General features: G+C 53.5%; 1 protein-coding gene across 2 annotated transcripts in view; it reads right to left on the reverse strand.

Moving 5' to 3' along the window:
* Nucleotides 1–23,653: 23,653 nt before the first annotated feature.
* The window catches only part of CHST8 (carbohydrate sulfotransferase 8), a 121,054-nt gene continuing 119,223 nt past the window's right edge, over nucleotides 23,654–25,484 (reverse strand). For both annotated transcript variants that reach the window (XM_030874842.2, XM_060289550.1), the window contains one exon: nucleotides 23,654–25,228. In XM_030874842.2, the coding sequence (XP_030730702.2) occupies nucleotides 24,122–25,228 (1,107 nt within the window). In that variant the 3' untranslated portion in view covers nucleotides 23,654–24,121. The remainder of the gene's footprint in view (nucleotides 25,229–25,484) is intronic.

Below are 25,484 nucleotides of genomic sequence, written 5' to 3' on the forward strand. Positions count from 1 at the left end.
GAGGCTGCTCTGCATGGGCTCACATGAAGCCGATGTGGTTCAGGCCCTGCATCAAGGTGTTGTGGACAAGACCTCAGTCTCCGGATGTTTCAAAGCGGCTTCCAGTGTGACTTTGTATTTTGCTGTTGCTGTGTGCAGACTATATTTTAAGATCAAGACCTTAGTAAGAAGATGAGGTCCCAAAGTCTGCTGAACTCAACCTTCTCAGGAAGTCTGTGACCAGATAGCAAATGTACAGACTGAGACACAGCTGCTGCCCTCCGAGAGGGGAGAGTGTGAGGGTAGGGGGATGGGGAGAGGCTGGGGTGTTAGGGCTGTCTGCTCCGCCACCCCCAGGCTCGCTGGGGTGAAAGCCAGGCCCTCCCAGGTCTGCGCCCACCTCCAGACGCAGAGATGGCCCCTGACCAGGCTAGGACAGAGCCAGCCTGGCCCAGAGATCACAGTCTGACATCCGCTTGGCCTCTGCCTCCATTCCAGGAATCCCCCAGTCTTCCCTGTAGGGCCCCAGTGAATCTGGAAACTAAAGGGAGGGATAAAATGTGGGACTGTTAGCGCCGCGCCCTGCAAACAGGGCCTCCTGACTGTCAGCCAGGTGACCGGCTCCCTGGAGGGCAGCGGTCCAAACCTGACTGAGGGATGGCAGGTGGGGGCCCACTGCCTGTCCTTGAAGTTAATAAAACAAGACCAGCCGGCTCTCACGGAGCTCTGCTCAGTCCCCAGCACTATGCTCAGTGGGATTTCTGGTTTCTGATGGGAGGGAAAGCAGGGCCTGTCTCCAGGGGCTACAGACCACCCCCTCCTTCTTGCCTTCTGCCTGCAGCCCAGGTATGCTGCTCAGAACCAAACGAACCTGCCCTCCCCGGCAGCCAGCATCAGGGTGACAGCGATGAGACAAGACTGAGATCTCCTGACCAGGAATCCTAACATGGTGGTGGCCTGTGGATGACCTCTGGGGGACCAGGGCCCCCTCCCCCAACTTGATCAATATTCTGCATCTGAGCCTTCTTCCCAAGAGAAGTTTCAGCACATTTACCAGATTTTCAGAGTCTGTGTGAGTTGGGCGCAAGTAACAAAACCTACCTCACAATGGGCTTCATGATAAGGAAGGTGGATTCTTTTGCATAATGGCACGTGGGAGGCAGAGTGGTCCTGGAGTCCATTCAGAGACTCAGCGGAGGATTCAAGGACCCAGGCTCTCTCCACTTTCCCCTGCCACCCTCTGCATGTTCTCCTGTCCTTACGCCAGGTCCTCTCTGGTCTCAAGATATTGTAGCTCAAACCTTGCTATCTCCCTGGACATGCGTGGAGACCAGGGAAGTGATCCAGTGGCCCTCACAGCCCTCTTTGGCACACCACTGGCCAACTGGCAAGCCAGTCCCGGGGAAAGCGTGGACCAATCAGGTCTAGCCCTGGCCTGTGAGGGGCTGGGGTTGCTGCCATGGGCCGTGGGGTGGAAGGTAGACCCTGGGCACAGTCAGGATCTGCCTTGGGGGAAGGAGGAGAGGATGGGCTTTGTGCTGGGGGCCCCAAAGGTGAAGCTGTTGACCAGAACCCTGAGCTGGAAGGAAGGTAGAAGCTGAACAGGAAAGAGTCCCCAAACCCCAAAGGGCACCTCCAGAGAGGCTGCAACAGAGATGATGCTCCAGGTCCTTCTAGGGCCCCAGGAGACCCCTGACCTGGCAGAGTAGGGCTGCCCTCAGGCAACCAAGCCAGGCCACTGACCCCAGGCCCTCTGACCTCCTCACCTCTGGCTTCTTCTCAGGGCTCCTTCTCTCGAGCTGCATCAGTGAAGTCCCAAGGTCCTCCCAGCAGCCCTTCAAGGTATGGAGACGAGGCTGTTCCCTGCAAAAGCACCTGGCGTTCATCAGGGCAATCAACACGTGCTGCTCTCCCCATGCAACACACAGAAAAGAATTCCAGAAAGATGAGGCTATTGCAGTTGCTGGGGGCCAGTGAGGCCCTCTCTAGGGTCCTCCAGGTCTCTCAATCAATGTCAGGCTGGCTCGGATCCCTGGGAGGACACCCTTCAATACCAAGTCCTGTCCCTAAATGACTGTGTGGCTGCCACTCTGGCTCCAGGTGACCATCAAAGTGGCCCCGGGGTCACAGGACTAGGGGCCCTGCAGATGCATTTACATGGGCCTGAGGGAGAGCAAGAGTTGAGACAGTGAGGCAGCCTTTGATCAGTCATCAACCCTGCCCAGGGCTCCTTCCTCTGGCCAAAGGTCCGTACACTGACCCTCTTCCATGTCACAGGCAATTCATTTGCCTTGGGCCTAGGCTTTAGGGAGACCGTCTATGCGTGGCATGAACTTGGAAGTCTGAGTACAACTGGGTGACCTTGGGTTTCATCTCGCAGAGTCCCAGTATCCTCCCATGTAACGTGAGAATAGTAATGACGAGGAGCTGATGCCCTCGCTGGGAGGATTCACGGTGAGAGCAGGTGTAGAGAACTCGGCTCAGGCCGGTGTGGGAGCTCTTGGAAGGGTGATGGTTGCTTGCTTCCAACTGACCTTCCTAGAATCTCTGGTGGGGCTGTAGTTACACCTCCGGATCCTACTCCGGGTGCTGTTGGCCCAACACCCACCTACAGGAGACACACAGAAGCTGGGGAAGATGAGAGGGACGGAGGCCCCTTGACTCCAAGATTTGGGGGTTGAAACCTTGTGATTGTATAATTAAGACAAACATGTATACGTTAAAGGGGAGAATGTAAAAGTTGCCTAACATTTAAAGATAAAACACAAAACTTCAGAGAAATCTCATGCTTGCTGTGGGCCATGCCTCTGGGGTGGGGCTAGGAAGTATCCTCAGGCTCCTCTGAGCTCAGGGCGCTTGGGGGTGGATGGAATCACAGGTTGGGACCCAGGGGGCAAAGAGGAGCCCCAGAGGCCAACAAGGGTCTGCTGATAAATTCTTCTCATTTTTCAAACTGTGAAACTCTTTACTGTCTTTTTAAAAGTAATTTTAAGTTTCAGTAAACACTGCATGATCATTGTGAAACACACACACACACACACACACACACACACACAGTGAGATGTACAAAGGAGAAACGAAAATTGGTTTCTCCTTCCCCGAGAGCATTGAGTCAGTAATTTGGTGTTTGTCCAGCCATTCGTCTTCCTGTTCACGTACACACACAGAGACACAATTACATAGACTAGCACAGATATGCACACACGTACACACACTCAAGGACACACAAACACAGTCACAGACACATACAGCCACAGAGACACATACAGTTGCACAGAGACACACACACGGATATGCAGGTACACACACGATCACATGCAAGTGGCAAACACAAAGGGACACGCACACACACATAGTGTTGCACAGGCACAGATACACATGGAGCCTCATAGAACCACAGACACGTCGTGTGCACACCGTCCAAGCAGGTGTGCAAACATGCACATGTGCACATGGTTTTTAAACTATGGCATCAAACTACTCATACTAATCCGCAGTCTGTCTTCCCCCTTCTGTGTATTTCAAAATATAGAAAATAATCTAACAAATATCTATACACTCACCACCCAGGCATGGCAAATATTAACAGCTCAAATATTTGCTTCAGATTCCTATTTAAAAATCAGATGAAACGATACAGACCAGTTAAAACCTCTCCCTTCTTCCCCCACCCTGTAATTGCTGCCCAGAAGTTGCCACATTCCTGCGCACCTTTTTATACTTTTTGCGACACACGAATGTATTCATAAACAATGATGACATTTGTGTCTGCTTTAAACTTTCACATAACTGGTATCCAACGGGTGCCTCCTCTTGCATTGTGTTTTGGCCACTTGCTCTTCTCACATCCCTGGACCTGGTAGGTGCCCCTCCTTGTCACCCCTCTGATCCATGCAGTGGCCTCTGCCTCCTGCCCTGGCCCCCACCCCTCAGCCAGCTCTTCTGTGTATATAGGCCAAGGGCCCCCAAAGGCCTCTTCCATTGGAATTGGGTCTTTGATGCTGAAAACAGTGGTTTCTGGCCACTGTGGTGTCAGAGGTAAGGAACGGCCCCTCCTCCAGCTCCCACCTCCCAGCAGGCTGCTTTTGGAAGAGGTGTTTGGATGTAGTGTTTGCTGTTTGGATCCTCCTCCCCTCCCCCTCCTCCCTTTCCCCATCCTCCTCCTCCCTCTCTCCTCTCCCCCCCTTCTCCCCCTCCCTCCACCTCTGTCTCTCCCTCTCTCCCTCCATCTCCTTCCACCTCTAGGCGATGCAAGCCTCTGGCTGAAAAGCTGGAAGGTCACCCAAGGAAGTGCAAAAAGAAAAGGCATCTTGATATATCTCAAAATATTATCTCCAGACTAATTTTGACAGTTCTGTTTCTGCATTCAGGTCTCTTACCCTTTTAGAATTAACTTTTGTTTGTGGTTTGAGGTCAGGATCTAAAAAAGAATTTGTTTTTCAAAATGTCTAGCCAGTCTTTCGGGTGAATCAACTAGTAAAAATTTTATATTAGGCTTTTGACTGGGACTGGGGAGAATCGAGGTCTTATTTTTGCTTTCTAATAGAGGAATGTGGGATTACAGGTAAATTGTAAAAAATTAAAACATTTGTTATTTTCGTAATTAGAATTAGTTACAAATTAGCCCCCCTCCCCTCCACACACACCCTGGCAATCTCATATTCCTCTTCCTAGGGAACCTCAGTTTGGTATGTGATAGATTAAATTATTGATACCAGTTTTTCCCTGCCCTGTAGTGGCTTTAGACATCTATACCCTTGCCATGGCACCATGCTCGGCAGAACGTACTCCTCCACTCCCCAATCCTGGGCTTCACCAAAGGGAAGTTAGCAGATGCAGCACAAGGAGCAGAGGCTTGAAGTATACTCCCGCAGCTGAGCTTGCCTCTCGAGCTTCTGCCATTGCAGTAGGAAGAAAATGCCCCAGGCAACTGCTGACCCTCCAGGTTGAGCCCCAGAATGAGACACGTGGGGTGGGGCTGCACCAGCAACCATGACACATGAGAAATAAATGCTTATTGTTGTATGCCACTGATATTATGTGTTTCTTTGTCACACAGCAAAAGCTGACTGATACAAACTGTATCCTTTTGTGTGTGTGTGTGTGTGTACAATCCCAATCCAATTTGAGTGGGAATGTATATACTATACATATATATGATACATTTTATTCTATGATTTATAATTATATATTTATTATAGATTATATATAACATAGATAGTATATAAAATTATATATGTGTGTATATTATATATGTTTGTTTATTTATTATACACCTTGGCCCACCCCTAACATTTGCAGGGACCAGAACAAGAGCATAAATGGAGATCCACCTTTTTTATTAATTTTATTAATTTTTTGTTAGAGAATAGTTGATTAAAAATGTTGTGTTAGTTTCTGCTGTACAGCAAAGTGAATCAGTTATACATATACACATATCCATTCTTTCTTAGATTTTTTTCCCATATAAGTCATTACAGGGTTTTGAGTAGAGTTCCCTGTGCTATACAGTAGGTTCTTATCAGTTATCTATTTTATATATAGTAGTGTGTATATATCAATCCCAATCTCTCAGTTTATCGCCCCCCTCTTACCCCCTGGTAATCATAAATTTGTTTTCTACATCTGTGATTCTATTTCTGTTTTGTAAATAAGTTCATTTGTACCATTTTTTTAGAGTCCACACACAGCGATAACATGATATTTGTCTTTCTCTGTCTGACTTACGTCAGTTAGTATGATCATCTCTAGGTCCATCCATGTTGCTGCAACGGCCTTATTTCATTCTTTTTTATGGCTGAGTAATATTCCATTGTATGTATGTGCCACATCTTCTTTACCTATTCATCCATCTGTGGACATTTAGGTTGCTTCCATGTCCTGGCTGTTGTAAACAGCACTGCAATGAACGTTGGGATGCTTGTATCTTTTCGGATTATGGTTTTCTCCAGATATATGCCCAGGAGTGGGATGCTTCTGGCCTTTATCCCTTAAAGCCACCACAGAGCTCTTTCTCAGGTCACCAAGGACCTACATCACCTCCATTTCTCAGCCCTCACGTCACTCCACCTCTCAGCAGCCTTTCGCTCTGCCAGCCACTCCTCCCCTCCCTCAGCTTGACGGTGATCTGTGCCGCCCAAGAGCTCCCAGCTCTCTTCCTCTGTGGACTCCCTCCCTGCCCCCTCTGAGGTTAGGGGAGGCCCCCAAAATGTGAGACAAGCCCGAGGAGCTGTGTGCCTTCCCTGCCTGGGCGGTTGTGGAAGCTGGTTTTGAGATGGAGCCTCTGTCAACCCAGTTCCCAAGTGACCGTGATGAGCAGAGACCCTGCTAACCCACGTTGGCCCCATAGAGTGAGGGAGAAATAAACTTTAGTCTTTTGCAGCCTTTGAGATCTTAGGGATATTCGTTTATGCAGCATAACGGCCCCTGGACTGGCTGCTGCACTTGACATCTGCAGAGCAAACCTCGCTCGTGTTTCTTTCCCCTCTTACTCAGCCCACTGCTGTTCAGTATTTTTGCTGGCTCAGCCCCCCTATCTGGCCATTCCCAGGCCTCCTCCTCCTCTCCTCTCACAGGTTATCCTTCCGTAATCTCACTCACAGCACTTCTGCATGACAATGACTCACAGATTTACACCTCCTCCCCCCTGCAGGTCCCGCTGCCTCCCCACTTGATGCCTCCCAGGGGATGTCTCAGAGGTTCCTCAGACTCAACATATCCTGACTCAGACTCATGATCTTGCCCCCCCACTTCAAACCTGGCCTCCCCCTGGTCTCCCCATCTTCCCTGCCACTCACTTGTGCAAGCTAGAACCTGGGAGTCATCCAGGAACCTCCTTCTCCTTGATCCTCTTCTCCATTTCCCATCTCCGTCCATCACCAGGGACTATCTAATTACCCATCCACGTTTCTCTATCACCACCTGCACCACCCTGGTCCAGCCACCTTCTCATCTCATCTGGATGCTTGAAGGACTATCTTTCTGTCCTCATTGCTGTCAGTCTTGCCCTCACAATTTATTTTCCTCATGCCAGCCAGAAGGATCTTTTCAAAAGATCGTGTAACCGCTTGCTTAAACCTTGCCAAGGCTTACCTTGCTCTAAGAGAAGATAACACCACCCTCAGTGGTGCCTGCGGACTGGCCCACCTCAGGGTCCCACTTCCCTGCTCCTCCTCAGGGAGGGCTCCTCTCTGGAAGCAGGCTCTGAGGTGGAGATTATCAAAGGAGGTTTCTTACAGAGTGCTTTTGCATCAACATTCGTGAAAGGGAGGGCAAGGAAGGAGTGGGCAGAGGGAGAAGCTGAGCTCTTATCAATCTCTACAGAGGTCTCAGCTGACCCCACAAGGAGCGCAGAGTTGTCCCCCACATGGGGCAAGTGTGCTGTGCTTCTGTGCCGCCATATTGGTGGCTGGATGTGTCTTTGGATGTGGGGTGTAACCTTGGGCAAGGCGTCTCTTTTCACCCGAGGCATTCTCTGAAGGGAGCTGATGGCTAAAGGCTTTCTGCAGGCAACACTCCCAGAAGTTGGGGGAATAAGTTCTTTCGTACTGAAGGGGGATTTGGTGGTGCAAGAAATGTCCGACACAGTCCATCCCTTGCATGACCAGGCTCTACTTCTTCATAAACATGCAGGGAGCAGCTCCTCCAGGATTCTGGTGTGCCTCTGCCTGGGGGAATTTAGAAGAGAGGGTTAGTGAGGTTAACTACAGCCTCCACTGCTGCAGTTGGTCTTGAGGCTACAATCGATATTCATCTTCCCTTGCCTTCGTTATCAGTTCTGGATTCCCCCCACGACTGTTCTGGTCTCAGTGGCTTACCTGGTGGAGTAACCAGACCCTCATCCCTGAGGGGTCTGAGACCCTGGCAAACATGACCTTCTCAGGCCAGAGTTGCTGCCCTTGCCCATTTACTGTCAAAACTGGGCTGGGAAATACCAACAAGCAAGTGGATTAACCAGGCACCGAATCTATCTCTCTGTGCTCCCTACTGTATAACAAAAATGCTACGTCTTTCTGATGATCAGGGTCCGTTACCCCTGCCAAGATGGTGAATCTTCTTTCTTGCTGGTCCCTTGGCACGAGGAGCCTCAAGTGTCCTCACGTGTCCAGGCAGCATCTATAGCCATACTTCACAGAACTCTCACTGTGGTCCTTGACAGAAGCATTCTTTATGAGAACCAGGCTCTCTAAACCCTCAGAGCCCAAGATTGTGGGAAGCACAAATTTCCCAAGTGGGTGGCTAGGAGTGACGGCAAGCAGGACACTCTTACTTCCACTCCTTGGTTCCCAGACCCATCTTACCTGCAACATAGTGTATTCATTGCCAGTCGCTGTTGTAATAAATTACCCCAAACTTGGTGAGTTAGAACAAAATAAATTTATTATCTTACAGTTCAGGACGTCAGAGTCTGAAACGTATCTCATTGGGCTAAAACTCAAGCGGCATTCTTTCTGGAGATTCTAGGGGAAGAGCCATCTCCTCGCCTTTTCCAGCCCCTAGAGCCTGGCTCATTCCTAGTCCCATGGTCCTTTCCATTATCAAAGCCAGCTGTGGCTGGTTGAATCTTCCTCACACTGCATCGCTCTGACGCTCTCTTGCTTCCCTCTTTCACTTAGAAGGACATTGTCCCCACCCAGATAATTCAGGATAATCTCCCCATCTCAAGATCCTTAATTTAATCACACCTGCAAAGTCCCTTTTGCCAAGTAAAGGGAACATATTCACAGGTTCTGGGAATTAGGACAAGGACGTCTCTGGGGGAACGGGTTGTTATTCTGCCGACCACACACAAGTAGACCCGTGTCGACCTATTGTTGATTTAAAGTGTACCCTTTGCTCTGGAAAATGGCACCCCATCTTTGCAAAATATTAACTCCGAGCTGGTGCTTTGGTGTGCTTGTAACAGGCTCTTCCGTTGCTTTATGAGATTGGCAGATTCAGGGTGATATAGGAAGTGTTATGACCAGTGCAAATTACAGTCGTTTGCCTCCCCTCATATCTCCATTGCTGACACAATGTTTTGCGGGACCCTGTGTGCGTGCATCAAATACTCTGTAAGCCCTTGTATAGTTGTCTGGCTTAGGCCCTGTGGGCAGGAAAGGCAAATCTGTACCCAGAATATATGTTTACTCCTAAGAAAATGAACCACTGTTCCTTTCAGGATGAAAGGGCTGCAGTGTGGTCAACTTGGATCTGTAGGTTGGTGTCCTCAAGGAATGGCACTGTGTGTAGGACTTAGCTTTGGCCTCTGTTGCTGGAACGTTGAACATTCAGCAGCAGCAGCAGCTGGATCAACCTCGCTGGGTGAGATCCCATGCTGTTAGACTTCCTCATAGCCTCCACCCTGCCACTTGTGCCGACAGTGAAGAGGTCAATGACAGGAGCTGGTTGATGTCACTTGGCCAAGTCATTCTGTTGATTTGGTTGTTCAGTGCCTCTTCTATGATGGATGCTGTCCAGTGAGAAAGAAAGCTTCACACTTTGTGCCATCTCCCATCCACATGATTGCCCCAGATGGCCTAGCTTCTAATCAGTCTCCTTCTAGTCTCCCAACTAGAAACCCTATTAGGTTTCTATTGGGCTTCTATTTCCATCAGAGAGGATCGCAGGTGCTCTGCCCAAAGGTCTACAGCTCTACCCATTGGAAGGATTTCAGTCTACAATGCTCTCTCAGGGTCAATCCTGAGTGGGGCTGCAGTGCAGGCACCACTTATTTTCTTAACTTGCTTCCACATACCAAGCCAACACCTCTGTGAACAAAGCTGGTCTTTCATCAGCTGGTCATACCCCTCACCATGTGGCCGTAGGTGTGAATCAATGGAGAGGGCTCGTGCAACAGTGGTGGATAACAAGGTAGTCTAGGCTACCTGCTCGCACACCTTGCTTATGGCTTCTCATCCTGCTCACACTTGGTCTTAGATGTTCCACTTCTGTCTTATGATGGATGCTGCTGGGTCCACTTGACCTTCTGACTTGGTGGGTCTGACAGAACTCAGCTCACGATGGGCAGCGCTACAGTCTGAATGTTTATGTCCCGCCAAATTCATATGTTGAAACCTTGACCCCCAAATATGATGTCATTAGGAGGTGGGATCTCTGGGAGATTCTTAAGTCATAAGGGTGGGGCCCTCATGAATGAGATTAGTGCCTTATAAAAGAGGCTCCAGAAAGATCCCTGGCCCCTTCCACCACATAAGGACATGGTGAGAAAATGCTGATTATGAACTAGAAAGAGTGTCTTCACCCAGGCATTGCTGGTGCCATGATCTTGGACTTCTCAGCCTCTAGAACTGTGAGACATAAATATTTGCTCTTTATAAACTATCCAGTTTATGGTATTTTATTATAGCAACCCGGACAGACTAAGACAGGCAGTTATGGCTGCATTTTCACTTGGTGTCCCATGGTCGGTCTATACCAGGGCCCATAGCATGCTAGGAACAGCTTTTCAAAGGATTTATAATTTTCCATATGGCATGGCCTTGTGACAGAACCTTAAGAGTCTGCATCGTAATCCTCCCCTTGCCAAAAACTCTACATGGTATCTTTTCCCAGTGCTGATAACCTCCAATACCATAGGATCCTCTGGGTCGCACAGCCTGAGTTGGCACCTCTTGCATCATAGCCTGGACCTGCTGCAGAGTCCTTTCCATCTCTGAACTGAATCAAAGCCAGCAGCTTTTCATGTCTCCTGGTATGTGGTCTGGAGTAGTCCAGACCACATGTATGTGGACGGTGCCTTCAGAACCCAAGGAGGCCTACCAAGAATTCTACTTCCTTCTTTGAGGTGGAAGGTGCAAGATGCCATTATTTGTCCTACGCTTTGGTTGCCCTGGCATGCTCCAGACCATTGCAGCTCCTTAAAGTGTTATTGTTATGACAGGCTCCTCAGACCTCACTGGGTTCACCCTCCTAATCTTTGGAGTGCATGGGTCTTACTCAGGCCCACAGTGTACTAGCCACTTCTTGTTCATTCATTCTGGTGAGCACGAGGTTACTGATATAGCAGACCAATATATTTTGCAGGATGTGGGGCCAATCCAGATCTTTGGGGCCTATAATTGGACAGAGGCCTGGAGAGTTAATGTATTTCTGGGGCAAGACTGTGAATGTACACTGTTATCCATTCCAACTGTCTCGTTTCTGCAGGGGCAAACTGGTCAGTTCAACAGAGCTATAATGAGGACCACTACCCTTAGATCCTTTAGCTTTTAAAAGGTAGCACCATGGGAATTCCCTGGCGGTCCAGTGGTTAGGACTCTGCGCTTTCACTGCCGAGGGCCTGGGTTCAATCCCTAGTCGGGGAACTCTTGTAAGCCCCACAGTGCGGCCAAAAAAAAGGTAGCTCCAATATCTGCCACCACCCTCCCCCTCCCCCAACTGGGATGCGATATTGTTTTTGTTTGTTTTTTGCTTTTTTTTAACATCATTATTGGAGTATAGTTGCTTCACAATGGTGTGTTAGTTTCTGCTGTATAACAAAGTGAATCAGCTATATATACACATATATCCCCATATCTCCTCCCTCTTGCATGCAATATTGTTTTTTATATACTGTCTTGGAAGCAGACAGAGGGCAGTTTCAGAGGCTTCCTCTCTGCCTGCCCCACTACAAAAGCTCTCACCCCACAGGCCAAGGAGTCAAAGTGGGGCTTGTGACAATTACTAAGTCTCTAATTACACTTTGGGGAGTGGGGAAATGACCACTGGGTGAATCTGTGGATTCAGTGGATCCACTGTAAGCCAGGCTTGGGCCAGCATTCCATCTGTTACCTGGCCTGTACGTCCCCACTCTAATGGAGGGCCGCCGTGACACATCAGAGCTCAGCATATCTATATCAAGGTGGACCCTGTCCAATGTCTTAGACTTACTTGGGTAGCCTCTTTCCCCAGGGTATCTTTGGAGAAGGACTGGGGGGATGATTACTAGATATTCTTGCTTTATGTTACAGGCTCATCCTGGAGGCTTGATTTCTCCTTCAGTCATTGGGTTCCTGGTCTTAAAACTGACTTACCTCCAGAAACGGGGCAAGGAATCATGACTTTTTTTTTGGTTGGGAGGATTGCCCTTAGACTCCTGATTATCCGTTCTTGATTTCTTTGATTGTACAGATTGAGTGTAACATTTGTTGGCTGCCCATCTATTTTGCCTCCAGGGAACCCCTTGTTCTCGAGGACCTGCTGTAGGCCAGGTCACCTGGGGCCACTCTGACCGGACCACCCACTATAACGAGTGCCTCCACCTCTCTTCAGATGGGCAAATGTCACCACTAGACCTCTATTTCTTTTGGGTTCTCTTGCCCCATTGCTGTCAGTGACCCTTGTGCCACGAGAGCTGATCCTACCAGCAGCCCGGTGCCCAGATGGGAGCCGTCACCCAACATCTCAGTGATGCTGGAGCTCCTCTCATGCACACATTCCCTGCTGCTTGGGTGAGTGGTGTGTCCACCCCTTACCCAACATAGTCCTCCACCGGTTTTCCCTGCCTTGGGGCTTAAGCACATTCAGTCTAGCTTGCCCACTTTGCAGAGCCCTTTAAGTCCCCTTTCCACCATGACTTTTTCCATGCTTCTAGCAGAATTTCTGCACCATCTTTCGTGGTCCTTGCTAGGGAATCTTGCATCCCAGGAAAGTGCTCTCACATTGATAAGCTCTCCAATCGTTCCAACCTCACGTGTCTCTCCCTGCTCCCCCGTGGACTTTGGATGACGCACCTTCAAACTCCAGTCCCACCTGTGCTCTCCTGGCTCCTGCCAGGACCCAAGGGCTATAGTTCCTTTCCTTCCTTATCAAGTCCAGCACTGCCTTGGCCCAGTCATGGTGTGACTTGACCCCTAATTAATAGGTCTAGTGGCCAGAAGGGGAGGTGGGGGCAGATCCTGGAGGGGCTGTATAATGTCTTGCAGAGCAGAGATCTCTGCATTTCTTCAAGTAATAGTGGAGCATTGGTTCTTAATAGGGAAGAATGGGTCACTTCTGCAGGCTCAGAGCGTTCAAGACAATCCAGGGGTTTCAGATTCGGGGTGCGTCAACTCAGATGTCCCATCTGAAACGTCAGGGTGCCATCCTCTCCCCATCAGAGTATGATCTTGACACAGAGCTACTTAGGTTGAGTTTAATCTTCTTTGCTGTAGCCTTGATCATGTCAAGGCTTTTTTTTTTTTGGTAGCGCCATGCGGCTTGTGGGATCCTAGTTCCCCAACCAGGGATCAACCGGGGATCGAACCCGGGCCCTTGGCAGTGAAAGCGCGGAGTCCTAACCACTGGATCGCTAGGGAATTCCCCAAGTTTAATCTTCTTTGGAACTTGGCTGCTCTGAGATTCTCCACCTTGTCTGCCTTCCTGCTACAGGACTCAGGGACCTCCTTTCGGCACAATATTGTAAATCAACTATACTTCAATTATTTCACGCTTAACTCTTTTTATTTTTTTTTAAAAGATGTTGGGGGTAGGAGTTTATTAATTAATTAATTTATTTATTTTTGGCTGTGTTGGGTCTTCGTTTCTGTGCGAGGGCTTTCTCTGGTTGTGGCAAGCGGGGGCCACTCTTCATCACGGTGCGTGGCCCTCTCGCTATCGCGGCCTCTCTTGTTGCAGAGCACAGGCTCCAGACGCGCAGGCTCAGTAGTTGTGGCTCACGGGCCCAGTTGCTCCGCGGCATGTGGGATCCTCCCAGACCAGGGCTCGAACCCGTGTCCCCTGCATTAGCAGGCAGATTCTCAACCACTGTGCCACCAGGGAAGGCCCCCCCCCCCTTAACTCTTAATTGCTCTCAGCCTTTGGTTATCTTTTTTCAAAGTGTTAGTCAAGTTTGGCAACAGCCACCTAATTCCACCGAATTTGCTTTCCCCTGATATTTCTCACGTGTCTGAATAGTTGCCCTCAGCTGTTGCATTTCCTTCCACAGGTAAACGATCTCAATTCATCAAAGGTGAAAGTGATAACAATTGCACTGTCACCTTGTTGTAAGAGGAGCTACCCCCCTACCACTGTCACCAGGCAGGCGAGATGGGTGAATCTGCTCCCGAATCCCACCCCAGCACCTGCTTTCTCAGCCTCCTCAGCCCTCGCTGCTGTAGGTGGGGTTCTCCGGGAAGCAGAACTCATTAGCATGCAAGAGGTTTATAAGGGAGAGTTCCTGGGATCAGCACTTGTGGAATGGAGGGGAAGAAAGCAGGATTAGATGGAGGGAGAAGTTGGGCTCTCACGCTGTGTCAGTTTCCTGTTGCTGTTATGAGAAATTGCCACAAATATTGTGCCTTAAAGCAACACAAATGTATTATCTTGCAGTTCCAGAGTTCAGAAGTTGAAAATGGGTCAACAGGGCTGTATTCCTTCCGTAGGCTTTAGGAAGTATGTGTATCCTTGCCTTTCCCAGTTTCTGGAGGCTTCCTGCATTCCTTGGTTCGTGGTTTCTTCCTTCCATCGCTCTGACCGCTGATTCCATCGTTTCCTCTCCTCCCTGACTCTGACCCTCTGCCTCACTTTATAAGGACACTTGTGACTACATTGTGCCCACCTGGATGAGCCAGGATCTTCTCCCCATCTCATGATCCTTAATCGTAGTGGAAAAAAATCCCTTTTGCCCTGTAAGCTAACATATTCACAAATTCTGGGGATTACCACGTGGACATCTTTGGGGGCTGTTATTCTGTCCAGGCATGTGGAGCTTTGAGTCTGGACGACCCTTCATAATTGTTGGGTGAGGACGCTGGGCCTTTCTATTTCCATGTTGATTAGATATTGGGTGTGCTGTGACCCCAGGCAAGCAGCTGTCTTTAGCCTAGACAGTCCCTTAAGAGGACTGCCTGCCAGCAGCACTGCTGACACTGGAGGGTCTTTACTCCTGAAGGGGTTCTGGGGGGCTCATCATGGCATCCACCACAGCCCCTCTGCTCCAGCCCCAGCAACCGTCTTCCCTCCCTCACCTGGCCACACAATCTTTCACCCCAGGACGTTTGCACATGCTCTTTCCTTGCTCTGCCACCTGTCTTGATCTTGGCTCCATCACCACTTCCTCCAGGAAGTCTTCCCTGACTTCTCTGTCTAGGTCATCTCCACCGTAGCCCTCCGAAGCTCATGATGCTACCCCTGCAGCATTACTCCTTCGTTAGCATCAGACTCCCCAGGTAGAGCAAGCTCTGCAAGACAAGGATGGGGTTTGCTTTTGCTCACTATTGTGTCCCCTTCACTGAGCACAGCGGGCCTCACATAACAAGTGCTCAGAAGGTATTTATTGAATAGGTGAACGAGAGGACCTACTGCTTTCTTCATTAGGTGGATCCATCATATTTGGCAACACGAGTGGATCACATTTGGTCCTTCTACTTCCCTACTGATGAATATTCAGGCTGTTTCCAGTCCTTTGGTAGTTCACATCATGCTGCAATGAACATTTTTCACGCATATTCTCATCTCCCTACCTGGAGTTTCTGCAGCACAGATTTCTAGAGATGGAACTGCTGGGCCCATCAGAGTGTCCCTGAGGCTGGGACTGGGAGTCAAGGGGCCTGTCCCTCCCTGGGCAGCAGTCCCTCCCCTGGTGAGTCCCCTGCTTGAGTTTCTGCCATGGGCACAGAAAGAGCAGGGGAAGTGGGTTCACAATGGGACAGAGAAGCATGAAACAGCCCACCGAGGGAGTGGAGGTAAGCCCGACAGAGAGAGCCTTGGTGGCACTCAGGGTCCCAGGCCCTGGGCTTCTGCAGTCCTGCTGTTAAGTCCCCGTCTTACTGGACCCCTCATCAGTCCTCCTTCACCTGAGATTGGTGCCAACAGGTTTCTTGTACTTGCTACCAAAAGGTCCCAGCTCTTATAAGATCCAATTCTTGTCACTGTTGTCTACATACGTGGCTTTTACATTCCTTCCTTGGGAGATGAGGGGTGTGTGTGTGTGTGTGTGAGAGAGAGAGAGAGAGAGAGAGACGGAGGGATCTGTGATAAACTTTTGTATATACTCCAGAGGTCTCTGAAAAGATGATGCATTCTCTGGGGGGTGCCAAGTTATATTTATGCTAACTATGGGCATGTCAGCGTGAGCCCCTCGTTGGCCCTGGCAGGGGGCCGGGCTGGGTCTCCGGGCCTGGCTCTGGGTCAGGGGTGGAAGGAGGGTGACGTGGCCAAGCACACTCTCAGACCTGGTGCCGGATCCTGTGTGCAGGGCCCGCGGTGTCAGCGGCTCCGGCGGGGTGCGGGCCTGGGCTGAAGGGCCGAGGGGGGCTACATCAGCGTCTGCGCAGCTTCCGGGGTTTGTGGCAGGGGCTGGCAGCACGCTGGTCCGGGAGATGCTTCTGTGCCCCGTGGGCCGCCCCCCGCCGCGTTCCTGCAGGGGCAGCGGAAGCTCGAGCGACCCGTCCGAGTGGCTGAGGACCTATGTGGGGATCCCCACTCCCACTGTCATCCCACACGCTGGGCCCCGGTTCCGGGCGGGAGCACATGGGCCATCACCACGTGTCCCTAGCACGGCTCCTGGCACGTGTGACCATTCAGGAAACGCGGAGTGCGTGGGCGCCGACGGCCTTTGCCTTATCGTGGATCTTTTTTTTGACACAGAGAACCTGTCGCATCTCCCTGTCGTTTCCAGCACAAAATCCAATCTCCTTCTCGCGGCCAAGGGGTTCTGCCCTCCGCACCCCGCACACGTGCTGAAGGCGTGCACCCTGCCTGGACTCGAGCGCTCTCTGCCTCGGGGGTGGCCCCAATTCCTGTCCTTGGGGGCAGCCCTGCGGGGTCACATGCCCCCTCAGCCCTCGGGCTCCAGAGGCCTGTGACTGCGCGCCGGCAGCAACCCTGCCGGGGCCGGGCCCTCAGCCCCACCCTGGCTCCTCCCACCTTAGTTCACGCCGCACAGACCCCCATCAGGCCGCCAACCCTGGCTGCAACCCCACGGAAAGCCCAAGCCCTGAAAAATGATGGCGAATTTGTCCCTGTGCCATTAATTCTCCTGGGACTGAGGCCTCCCCCCAGGGTGGGTGCGGGGCTGGGGGACGGATGGCACCTGCTCGGCCTGCCAGGACTTTGCCAGTGGGTGGTGTGGATGGAGTTTCCCAAGTGAAATGCCGCGTGGAGATGAATGACCCCTGAGCTGTGGGCTCTGGACGCGCAAGGCCTGGGTGGAGCTGGTGGGGGAGCTCCGGGGCCTGGACAACCCCCTTCCCCCCGACCCCCCACCCCACGCCCGCCCCTTCAAGGAGGAGGGCTGCGGGCTCTTCACCTTCACCCAGGTTCCCAGGATCTCCCAGAAATGCTGCCTCGGCTTCATGCCTGAAACCTCAAACACAAATAATTTCCAATTTGCCTGGGAGTTCAATCGCACAATCCAATGTTAAATAATAGATTAGATGCCTCCGGGAGAGAAACAGGATTTAAACAGAAGAAGTAAATAAAAGGAAAAGTAAAATTCAGCACATCGGCTTGGAGGGTGAGAAGGCGAGCTTTCCCTGCTGACCTGCATGCGCTGCCCCGGCCCTTCCTGCCAGGCTGGGTCCTCTTCCCCGCGTCTGCCGGGGCTGCCCTTGGCGCGCCTGCGTCTCCCCTCGAGCTGGTGCTGGCTCCACCCCTCAACAGCCTCTCCCACCAGCTCCCCAAATAGAGGCCCGGCTCATAGCCCAGCCAACTGCCACGTAGCCCGCGGTCACGCGATGGGGCTGGGTGCAGACACCCGTGTGGAATGGTGGCATCTTTAGACCTAAGAGGAGGCAGAAGAAGCTATGTCTATGGGACAGGACTTGTTTACAAGCTCTGGAACTGAGGTCGCCTCTGTCCAGCAACCTTTCCTTCTGCCCACCCTGCCCTACATACACCTGCCACAGTCTGGCCCTGTCACACAGAAACTACACCACCCCAAGGTTACAGATCCCCAAATCCCACCTTCCCTCTGCCATCAGCCCTTCTTGTCCTCATGTCCCACCTTGTCCACCCCAGATCCCTTGGGCCACTGTTTCTCTCTCCCCTCCCCTCTTTCCACCCCACGTGCCTAGGAGGAGCCCAGCTCTAACCTTTTCTGTGCTGCTAGAGAAGCGAGACACCACACTGGGGGACACCAGGGCCAAAATGCCAGGGTTTGAATCCTGGAACATCCTTTTAATAACTGTGTGAGCTTGAGCAAATTACTTAACCTCTCTGTGTGTCACTCTCCTCTTCTGTAAAAAATGGGAGAATAAGGACTGTATCTACCTTACAGGGTTGTAGACAGGATTACATAAGCTAGTATATGCGAAATGCTTAGAGCAATGTCCAGTAAAGCAGTAAAACCAGAATTCTTAATATTGCTCAGGGGCCTGGGAGGGAGAGAAGCGGCTTGGGTTAAGGTGAAGGCACTGGACAGAGAGCGAAGTACATGGATTGAGGATACGCTTAGGGGACAGAGAGAATGACATGTGTGAAAAGGAGTCCAGGGCCGATCGGGAGAGTTGGGAGGCTTGGTGGGTACGTGAGACGTGAGGTGCCCTGAGATATGCCGACAGAGGTGTGGAGTGGGGTCTGAGGTCAGGGCTGGAGGTGCAGGTTTGGGCGTCAGCCGTACAGCGGAGTGTGGCTGGCAGAGCTGGCCCAGGGAGTGTGTCGATCAAGGGGTGTCTGTTGAGTTCAGAACGTGGGGTCGTTGGAGACTCTGAAGCGAGCCATTTCTGTGTGGGGAGGGCACTGGAAGGCAGACCACGGTGGGTTCAAGAACAAAAGGCTAATGGAGGCGTGAGGCAGCAGGATACGTTTTGCTGGGAAGGAGAGGACAGAAATGGGGCAAGGGCTGGAGGGGATGTGAACTGAAGAGGGGCTGAAGCCTGATGAGCCGGCAGAGAGAGGCCCATGTCTTTGCGGAGGGGACAAAGGGCTGGGATCCAAGAGGCAGTGGAGGGCTGACCCTGGTAGGGCAGGGGGGAGTGAGAAGCGGGGTCAGTGCACACGCAGCATCAATTTGACGTGAGACAGTGAAGGCCTTTCTGGTCCTCCCCTTTCCTTTCATTGCAGTAAGAGGCACACTGTGAGCTGTGCACATTGTGTGTGTGTGTGTGCGCGCGCGCGCGTGCACGTCTGTGTAAGTGTGTAGATGTGTCTCTCTCTGTGTCCCTGTGCACCTGGGTCTCTGTGCCTGCTTATATGTCTGTGTGTGTGTCTGCATGTGTGTTTGTACCTATGCCTCTGCGGATGTGTGCCCAGGTCTGGATGTGTATGTATTTGTGAGAAGGTGTGTGTGTGTGTGTGTGTGTGTCTGTGTGTGTCTGTGTATGTCTGTGCCCATGTGAACATGTGTGTATGATGTGGCTGAAGTCGCAGAGGGCCCGCATCACCCTCGTGGAGAGCGGAGGACAAACGCCGGCAGGTTTTTGGTGGCCCTGAGAGGTTTGTGATGGTGCGTGTAAGGACAGCCCAGTGAGTCCTCTCCTCCTGCAGTGGAGGGGGCAGGCTGGAGGGGGGTGGCTGCTCTGGGGTTTGCCAGGGGCAGGAGACAGAAGGAACAGTGGCCAAGATGGGTCAGGATGTACCCCAAATCTAAGCCAAAGAAGGGAGTGAAGCCAGCAGGGGTGATGGCAGAACCCCCCCCCGGCCGTCAACACTCCTGGTGACACTTGGCCCTTCTGCTCTCTGTGTCCTTCGTGTTGACCAGTCTGTGCTTTCCAGGACCTCCTGAAACCTTCTGGCCCCATTAGGCCCAGGAGGGGCGCTGGGGATGTTTGGTGTTAGGGCAGATGTGTCCTCTGGAGCTGGAGGGTTTGAGATTGACCTCCAGGGTCTGCCCGGAGACAGACCTGGAGAGGCAGGGTTCCCGTGACCTTACAGATGAGAGGGGCAGAGGGCCGAAGACTGACGCAGTCTCCAGTGGTTCTGGGGGATACTCCGACCCGCGTGAGCTGCACACAATCGGGGTGTTGCTGCCACCTCGTGGGCCTGCCGGGGATGCTCAGGCCTCTGCTCAGGAGTGAGGGCTTAGCGCCCTCTGGTGGCCCAGTACTGTCTCTGCTTGAGAAGATGTGCGCCCTCCCTCGCTCCCCCACTCCTCAACAGTATAGATGCCCAGGGGCGGGGCGGAAGGCGGGCCCAAAAGTGAGGGCTCTCAGCCTGACTGCTTGGGTGGGATTTCAGCTCCAGGTCCTGCTGCTGTGCAGCTCTGGGCAGGCCTCTCTGTACCTCGGTCTCCTCACCTATAAAGTAGGGTAAGGCATGGTCAGGGCTGCCGGGAGGGTGTATCAGGCAGCATGTGGGAGAGGGCATCGTGGCACTGGCCCATCAGGAGCGCTTGATTCGCGGTGGCAAACCCTAGGCCCCATGATTTGGAATTACTTCTGACACCTGACCCTTGCCCTAGGCTTCAAGTGATCTTGGGAGCAGACCTCCAGCCCACTCTCTCCGTCTCCCCTCCTGGAGGCCGGCCCAGAGACGGGGAGGGGGCAGGAGCGTCTGTTCCCACGTGGCCCCAACCCCAGCGGCACCCTTGGCCACCCTCTGCTGTCTTCTTACAGCCGAGCCTCCTGTGCAAAGGGCCCTTCTGGGCAGCATGAAGAGTCAGGGAGCAGCGCAGGCCTCACCGCCAGGCCAGGCCGCCCCGAAGAACCAAAGCTCAGGGCTGTCACGTGCCCTCCCCTGAGCCTGGGACCGTGGACCACGGAGCCCCCTCCGTCCAGCAAGGTCATCTGGGGCTAGCACACTCTCCATGCCAGGGGCAGCTCCCCCAGCCTCATCCAGGGTCATTGTACCCACCAGCATGGGGCCCGGAGACGGGGGCAGGATTATTTCAGCCCTGCTCAGCCCCACACTGCCCACCCCTAGTTCCTGGAGACCACCCTGGTCCACTCCTGGGCCCATAGGTCAGCAGTAATCCCCTTGTGCCCAGTTCTAGGTGAGATTGGGGGAGATACCAGGACAAAATTCCCATGATTAGCCATGAGTGCTCCCCAGAGAGGAAAGGGCTAAGAGGATGGGGAGAGTGAGGGGAGACCACCTTCTGCCCTCAGGGCTCTCCTGGGACTCCCATTCCCCCACCGAGGGGTCTCAACCCTGAGGATGAAATTGGTAAACAGGCCCTGCCTGGGAGGGGATAGGGGTCCTGGATGACTGTCCCTCCATCCACTACCTGCCCACCTCTGTCTTGAGCCCTTTTGTGGGTGGCCAGGCCCATGGTGACAGCAGATAGGATGGTTTGGTCATGTCTGGGAGGCCAGAGGTAACTGAAACTCATGTCTGACCATCTGGCTGGACCTCACATCTCATCTCCCCAGGGGACTCTAGGGCTTTTGGGATGTTTGTTCTCTTCACCACTTAGAGAGCAGGTCTCATGTCTAGGGAGGGCTCAGCTGCAGGGACTTCACTGTGGGCTGCCCCAGAGAGGGCCTATTTGGAGGACCAAGCTGGCAGAGGGCACTGGGAGTTCAGTGGTTATTTTCCCAACTTGATGGGCCGGCTTGGCCCCTGGGAGGAGGCTGTGACCCCTTCTTGGACCCCTGACCCAGAGGACCCCCTCCTTCACCATGAAGTGATAAACAGGTTAAATGGGGCAGGGAGGGGCAGGGGAGGGGCAGCACACGATGGTCCCAGAGAGGAGGGAGGAAGGTCCACATTCCCCCCATCCTCCCAACACATATACGGGCTCACACACGTGTACACGCCCCCTCACCCCAGACACAGATGCCCATAAGACACCTACCACACCACTCACACACACTTATACACGTACACATAGACTCACAAGCTCACCATGCGCCCCCCAGAAACACACACACACACACACACACACACACACTTTCCTTTGTTGGCAGTTAAGTCCACTGTCCTTAGGGCTGTATGAGGCTGGGCCTGGGGCTGGGGGCTGGAGCTGGGCCCAGCACCATCTCAGTGGATTCAGGGTGAGGTCTCAGGGCTGGGCTTCTGGAGCTCATACTGGGGACCATCAAGCGGTGATCACGGTCATTGCCTGGACTGTGCTTCTGCCGTCGCCACCCAGAAGGAAAGCCCCTCTCTGATGGATGTGTTTGTGTGTATGTCTGCCCAACCCAGGCCTGGTTGTCTCTGAGATATGACACAAGATGTCTTTTCCTACCCTCAGATACACACACACACACACACACACACACACACACACACTCATTCACACCATGGAAGGATGGTCCCTGGGCAATCCTGATCGCCTCCAAGCAGCAGCAGTGGGTGAAGGTGCCCTGCAGGCTGCCCCAGCCGGGCTTCTGTGTGTCTTCTTGCTGAGTAGAAGACCAGTGACACTGCCACAGTCTTCGCCAAAGGCATCCTTGACCAGAGGCACTGTTTCTGCATTAGGAATTCCACCTCACTTTGTGAGCACCGCAGCCTAGGGGCAGCTGTTTCTGGGTCCTGGTCAGCCAGGCCCCTCCCTGCCTCCTCTCACATTGACCTGGCCCTGGCTGAGGTGTTGAGGCGTCCCTGAGCCTCTCACCATCTGCCTTCCTGCCTTCCACACCTGTGAATCCCTCAGCCCCTGACCCCAGCCTCCTCCCTGCCCCTCTGGGTTCCTTCTGTCCAATGGCCCAGGCCACTTTCAGCTGGAACCCGAGCGGAGCCCTCACCCTGATCAGGGATCTTGGATACATGTGGCCCTGAGCAGCTAGTGGGCAGCCTCAACCCCCTTGTTCTGCCTTTATACCTTTCCAGAGCCCAGAAAGAAAGATGGAGCCAATCATGCTAGTGTGAACCTGGCTGGGATGTCCCACCTTGGGGAGCACAGCGCCCTCTGTGTCTGGCAGCATCTCCCTTAGCAAGTGGGAGCAGACCGAGAGCCAGCTCGGGAGAGAAAGGCCACAGAAGGATTCAGGAGGGCATGCGGCAGACTGCGGGCAGACAGGCTGACAGAGAGATGAGACCCAACGGTGGCAGACAGACAAACAGGCCCCTAGAAACATCCAGGCAGCACCTCCTATTACAAACAAGACCCCAAAACAGCCGTAGTCATACCCAAACTCAAAGCTCCAACTAACACTTTCTCTGAGGCCTTTCGAGAATCACCCTGCCTTTTGACAATTTCAGACCATTTCTGCGTGTGAAAAATGTATGCTTTTGGGGGAGAAGTTTCCTCTACAGCTCCTTCCCCCCCGCCCCCACCCCGCAGAGCTGGTTCACATGTGGGCAGGCAATCCTGGTGTCTTTGAAGTGGTTCCGTCAGGGAATGCAGTCAGGGATCAAGGCCCGGTCAGGGGGTCTGCAGATGACATCTTCCGGCCAAAGCCCTGCTTATCCCAGGGTTCAGAAAGCCAAGGATGGCATCACTCCCTGCCTGGAAATGCCACACCCCCTGAGACCCGTGTGCAGTGTCCCATTGACTCCAGGGGCAGCCCCCAAATAGCAAGCTTGCCCAGAGAGCTTGTCACTGCTCTGGCAGTCCCCAGAGGGCCCCCCACAAAGTGCACTGACAAAAAGGGACCTTGATGGTCCTCCACGGGGACAGGTCTATCTTCTTTGGGGATGAATGTGCCGGTACCCAGACGGGAGGACCCTACTGACGGAGACCTGGCCTCGGGAGCCCGAGGCGAGATGCTGCTGGCATCCTGAAAGTGAGCTGCTGGGTGCTCTGCTCCTTCTGCTTGTGCCCTGGGCTTGCCTGGCTGGGGTCTGCAGGCGCGGGGCTCAGGCTGTCCTCAGGAGAGAGAAGGAGCCCCAGAAAGTACGGGGAAGGGCCCCTGTGTTTCCACACCAACGCACAGAGTACGGACACGGCTGCTCTGGAAACCATGTGCTTTATTTGGAACCTCATTCCAAGGGAACCTCCCCCCGGGTCTTAGAAAAGCTGCAAACCCTGTGGTTTGGTACAAGGCAATGGCTAAGGGATGCGGGAAATCCCTTACAGCCGGGGCCTTCATCCTCTGGGCCTCAGACTTCCCTGGTCATCCTGACGGTAGAGCTGGGTATGGGCAGCTGGGACTCTTGGGGTGTCCAGCTCACCCCCCAGCATCTTCCTTATTTGAGGAGTATGGAAGTGGGTATGGGACAGAGGCCAGGGTCCCCATCCAAGGCCTGGGCCTCTGTGGCCCCCTGAAGGGCCTGCACCACCCAGCAGGCATGGCTCCTCAGAGCCCTGTTGCTCTGGGTACATCTCAGCTCCCAGGTGAGAACCCACGGAGCGTGGGATGCCCCTGCGGACATGTGAGTGGGTGGCACCGGGCCGCCCACGGCCGGTTGGCCCCGCCCCTCAGTACAGGTCTGCGAAGGGCTTGGAGTAGTTGAACATCAGGTAGTCCATGTAGTAGAAGTCGTAGGTGCGCTGCCGCTGCGGGGTCGAGAGCTGGGCGAAGTACTGGTGCGCGATCTGTGCGGTGGTCCGCGCCTCCTGCGAGTGCCGGTCCTTGAACCGCGGGAAGGTCAGGTTCCGCGGCGCATGGACGAGGCTCAGGAAGAAGTCGGCGTCGTCCTCCATGCTCTCAAACTTGCCCACAAAGTCATAGTCGATGAGGCAGGGGCTGCACAGCCGGCTGACGTGGTCCCAGTGGATGTCCATCCCCACGGGCCGGTGCACGTCCAGTAGGTACTGGATGAACTCGGGGAACCGCACGCCGGAGCCCGTCCGCAGGGCCTCCCGAGAGGCGTTGGCCCGGTATCGGGCCAGGATGGCCTTGCCGAAGACGGGGTGATAGTAGCTATTGGGGTGCTCAAACTTGTCGCGGAAGGCAGAGACCAGCCTCTCGAAGGGCTCGCGGACAAAGAGCATCTTGGTGTAAGTGCTGAGGCGGTGAAGGATGCCCTGGCGGTCGAAGGTGTCCAGCCGCCTGAGGGCGCTGCCGTAGTGGACGGTGTTGTGCTGGATGTCGGTGGTGGACGAGGCCAGCCCGGCCAGCACCATGAGTACCCGCTTCCAGTTGGAGCAGCCCGCCTTGGGCACCTCGCAGTACAGCACGCGGTGGCGGTCCTCCACGAAGATGCGGGACACGTGGCGGGGCGTGACCGCCCTGCGGCTGCTGCTCGCCCTGTACTTGGCGCACGCCTCCCGCATCACCCGCTTGCGCTCCTGCTGGCTCTGGTGCAGGCTGACCCAACGGCCGTCCAGGGCCCGGGGTGCTGGCCGGACGAACGTACCAGCCGAGCTGTTGGCCGGGATGGCCGCCGCAGCTGGCATTTTCTTGATAAGCAGTCGCCGGCGGCGCTGCCGGGGTCGCAGACGGGCCCCCACGTTTAGGTGGGCTTGAGGCTGCTGGGACACCTGTAGGTTCAGGCCCCTCGGGGCCCGGCTGGACAAGTCTCGGGTGACACTCTCTGTGGGTGCCTTAAGGTCACCATCCTGGGAACTGCCTGATGGGAGGTCCTGGGGCAAGAAGAGAACTGGTTAGCGGGGTGGACAGGTCAGCTGGGCACTGGGGGTCACACAGGTCAGGCCCTCGCCACGGCCGGGGTCCCTGACCCCTCTGTAGACTGAGTTTTTTCCCAGGTGAGGGAGAGGGGGACAGGCTGGCCCTGCAGGACGCGACCCCTTTGGTCTGAGCCCCCATAACAGCCCCCACAATCCCCTCTCCCCTCAAGAGGCCGTGGCGTGAGGTGCAAGTGTCATTTAGGCCACAAGA

The sequence above is a fragment of the Globicephala melas genome, chromosome 19 (assembly GCF_963455315.2).
Source record: "Globicephala melas chromosome 19, mGloMel1.2, whole genome shotgun sequence".
NCBI classification, from domain to species: domain Eukaryota; kingdom Metazoa; phylum Chordata; class Mammalia; order Artiodactyla; family Delphinidae; genus Globicephala; species Globicephala melas.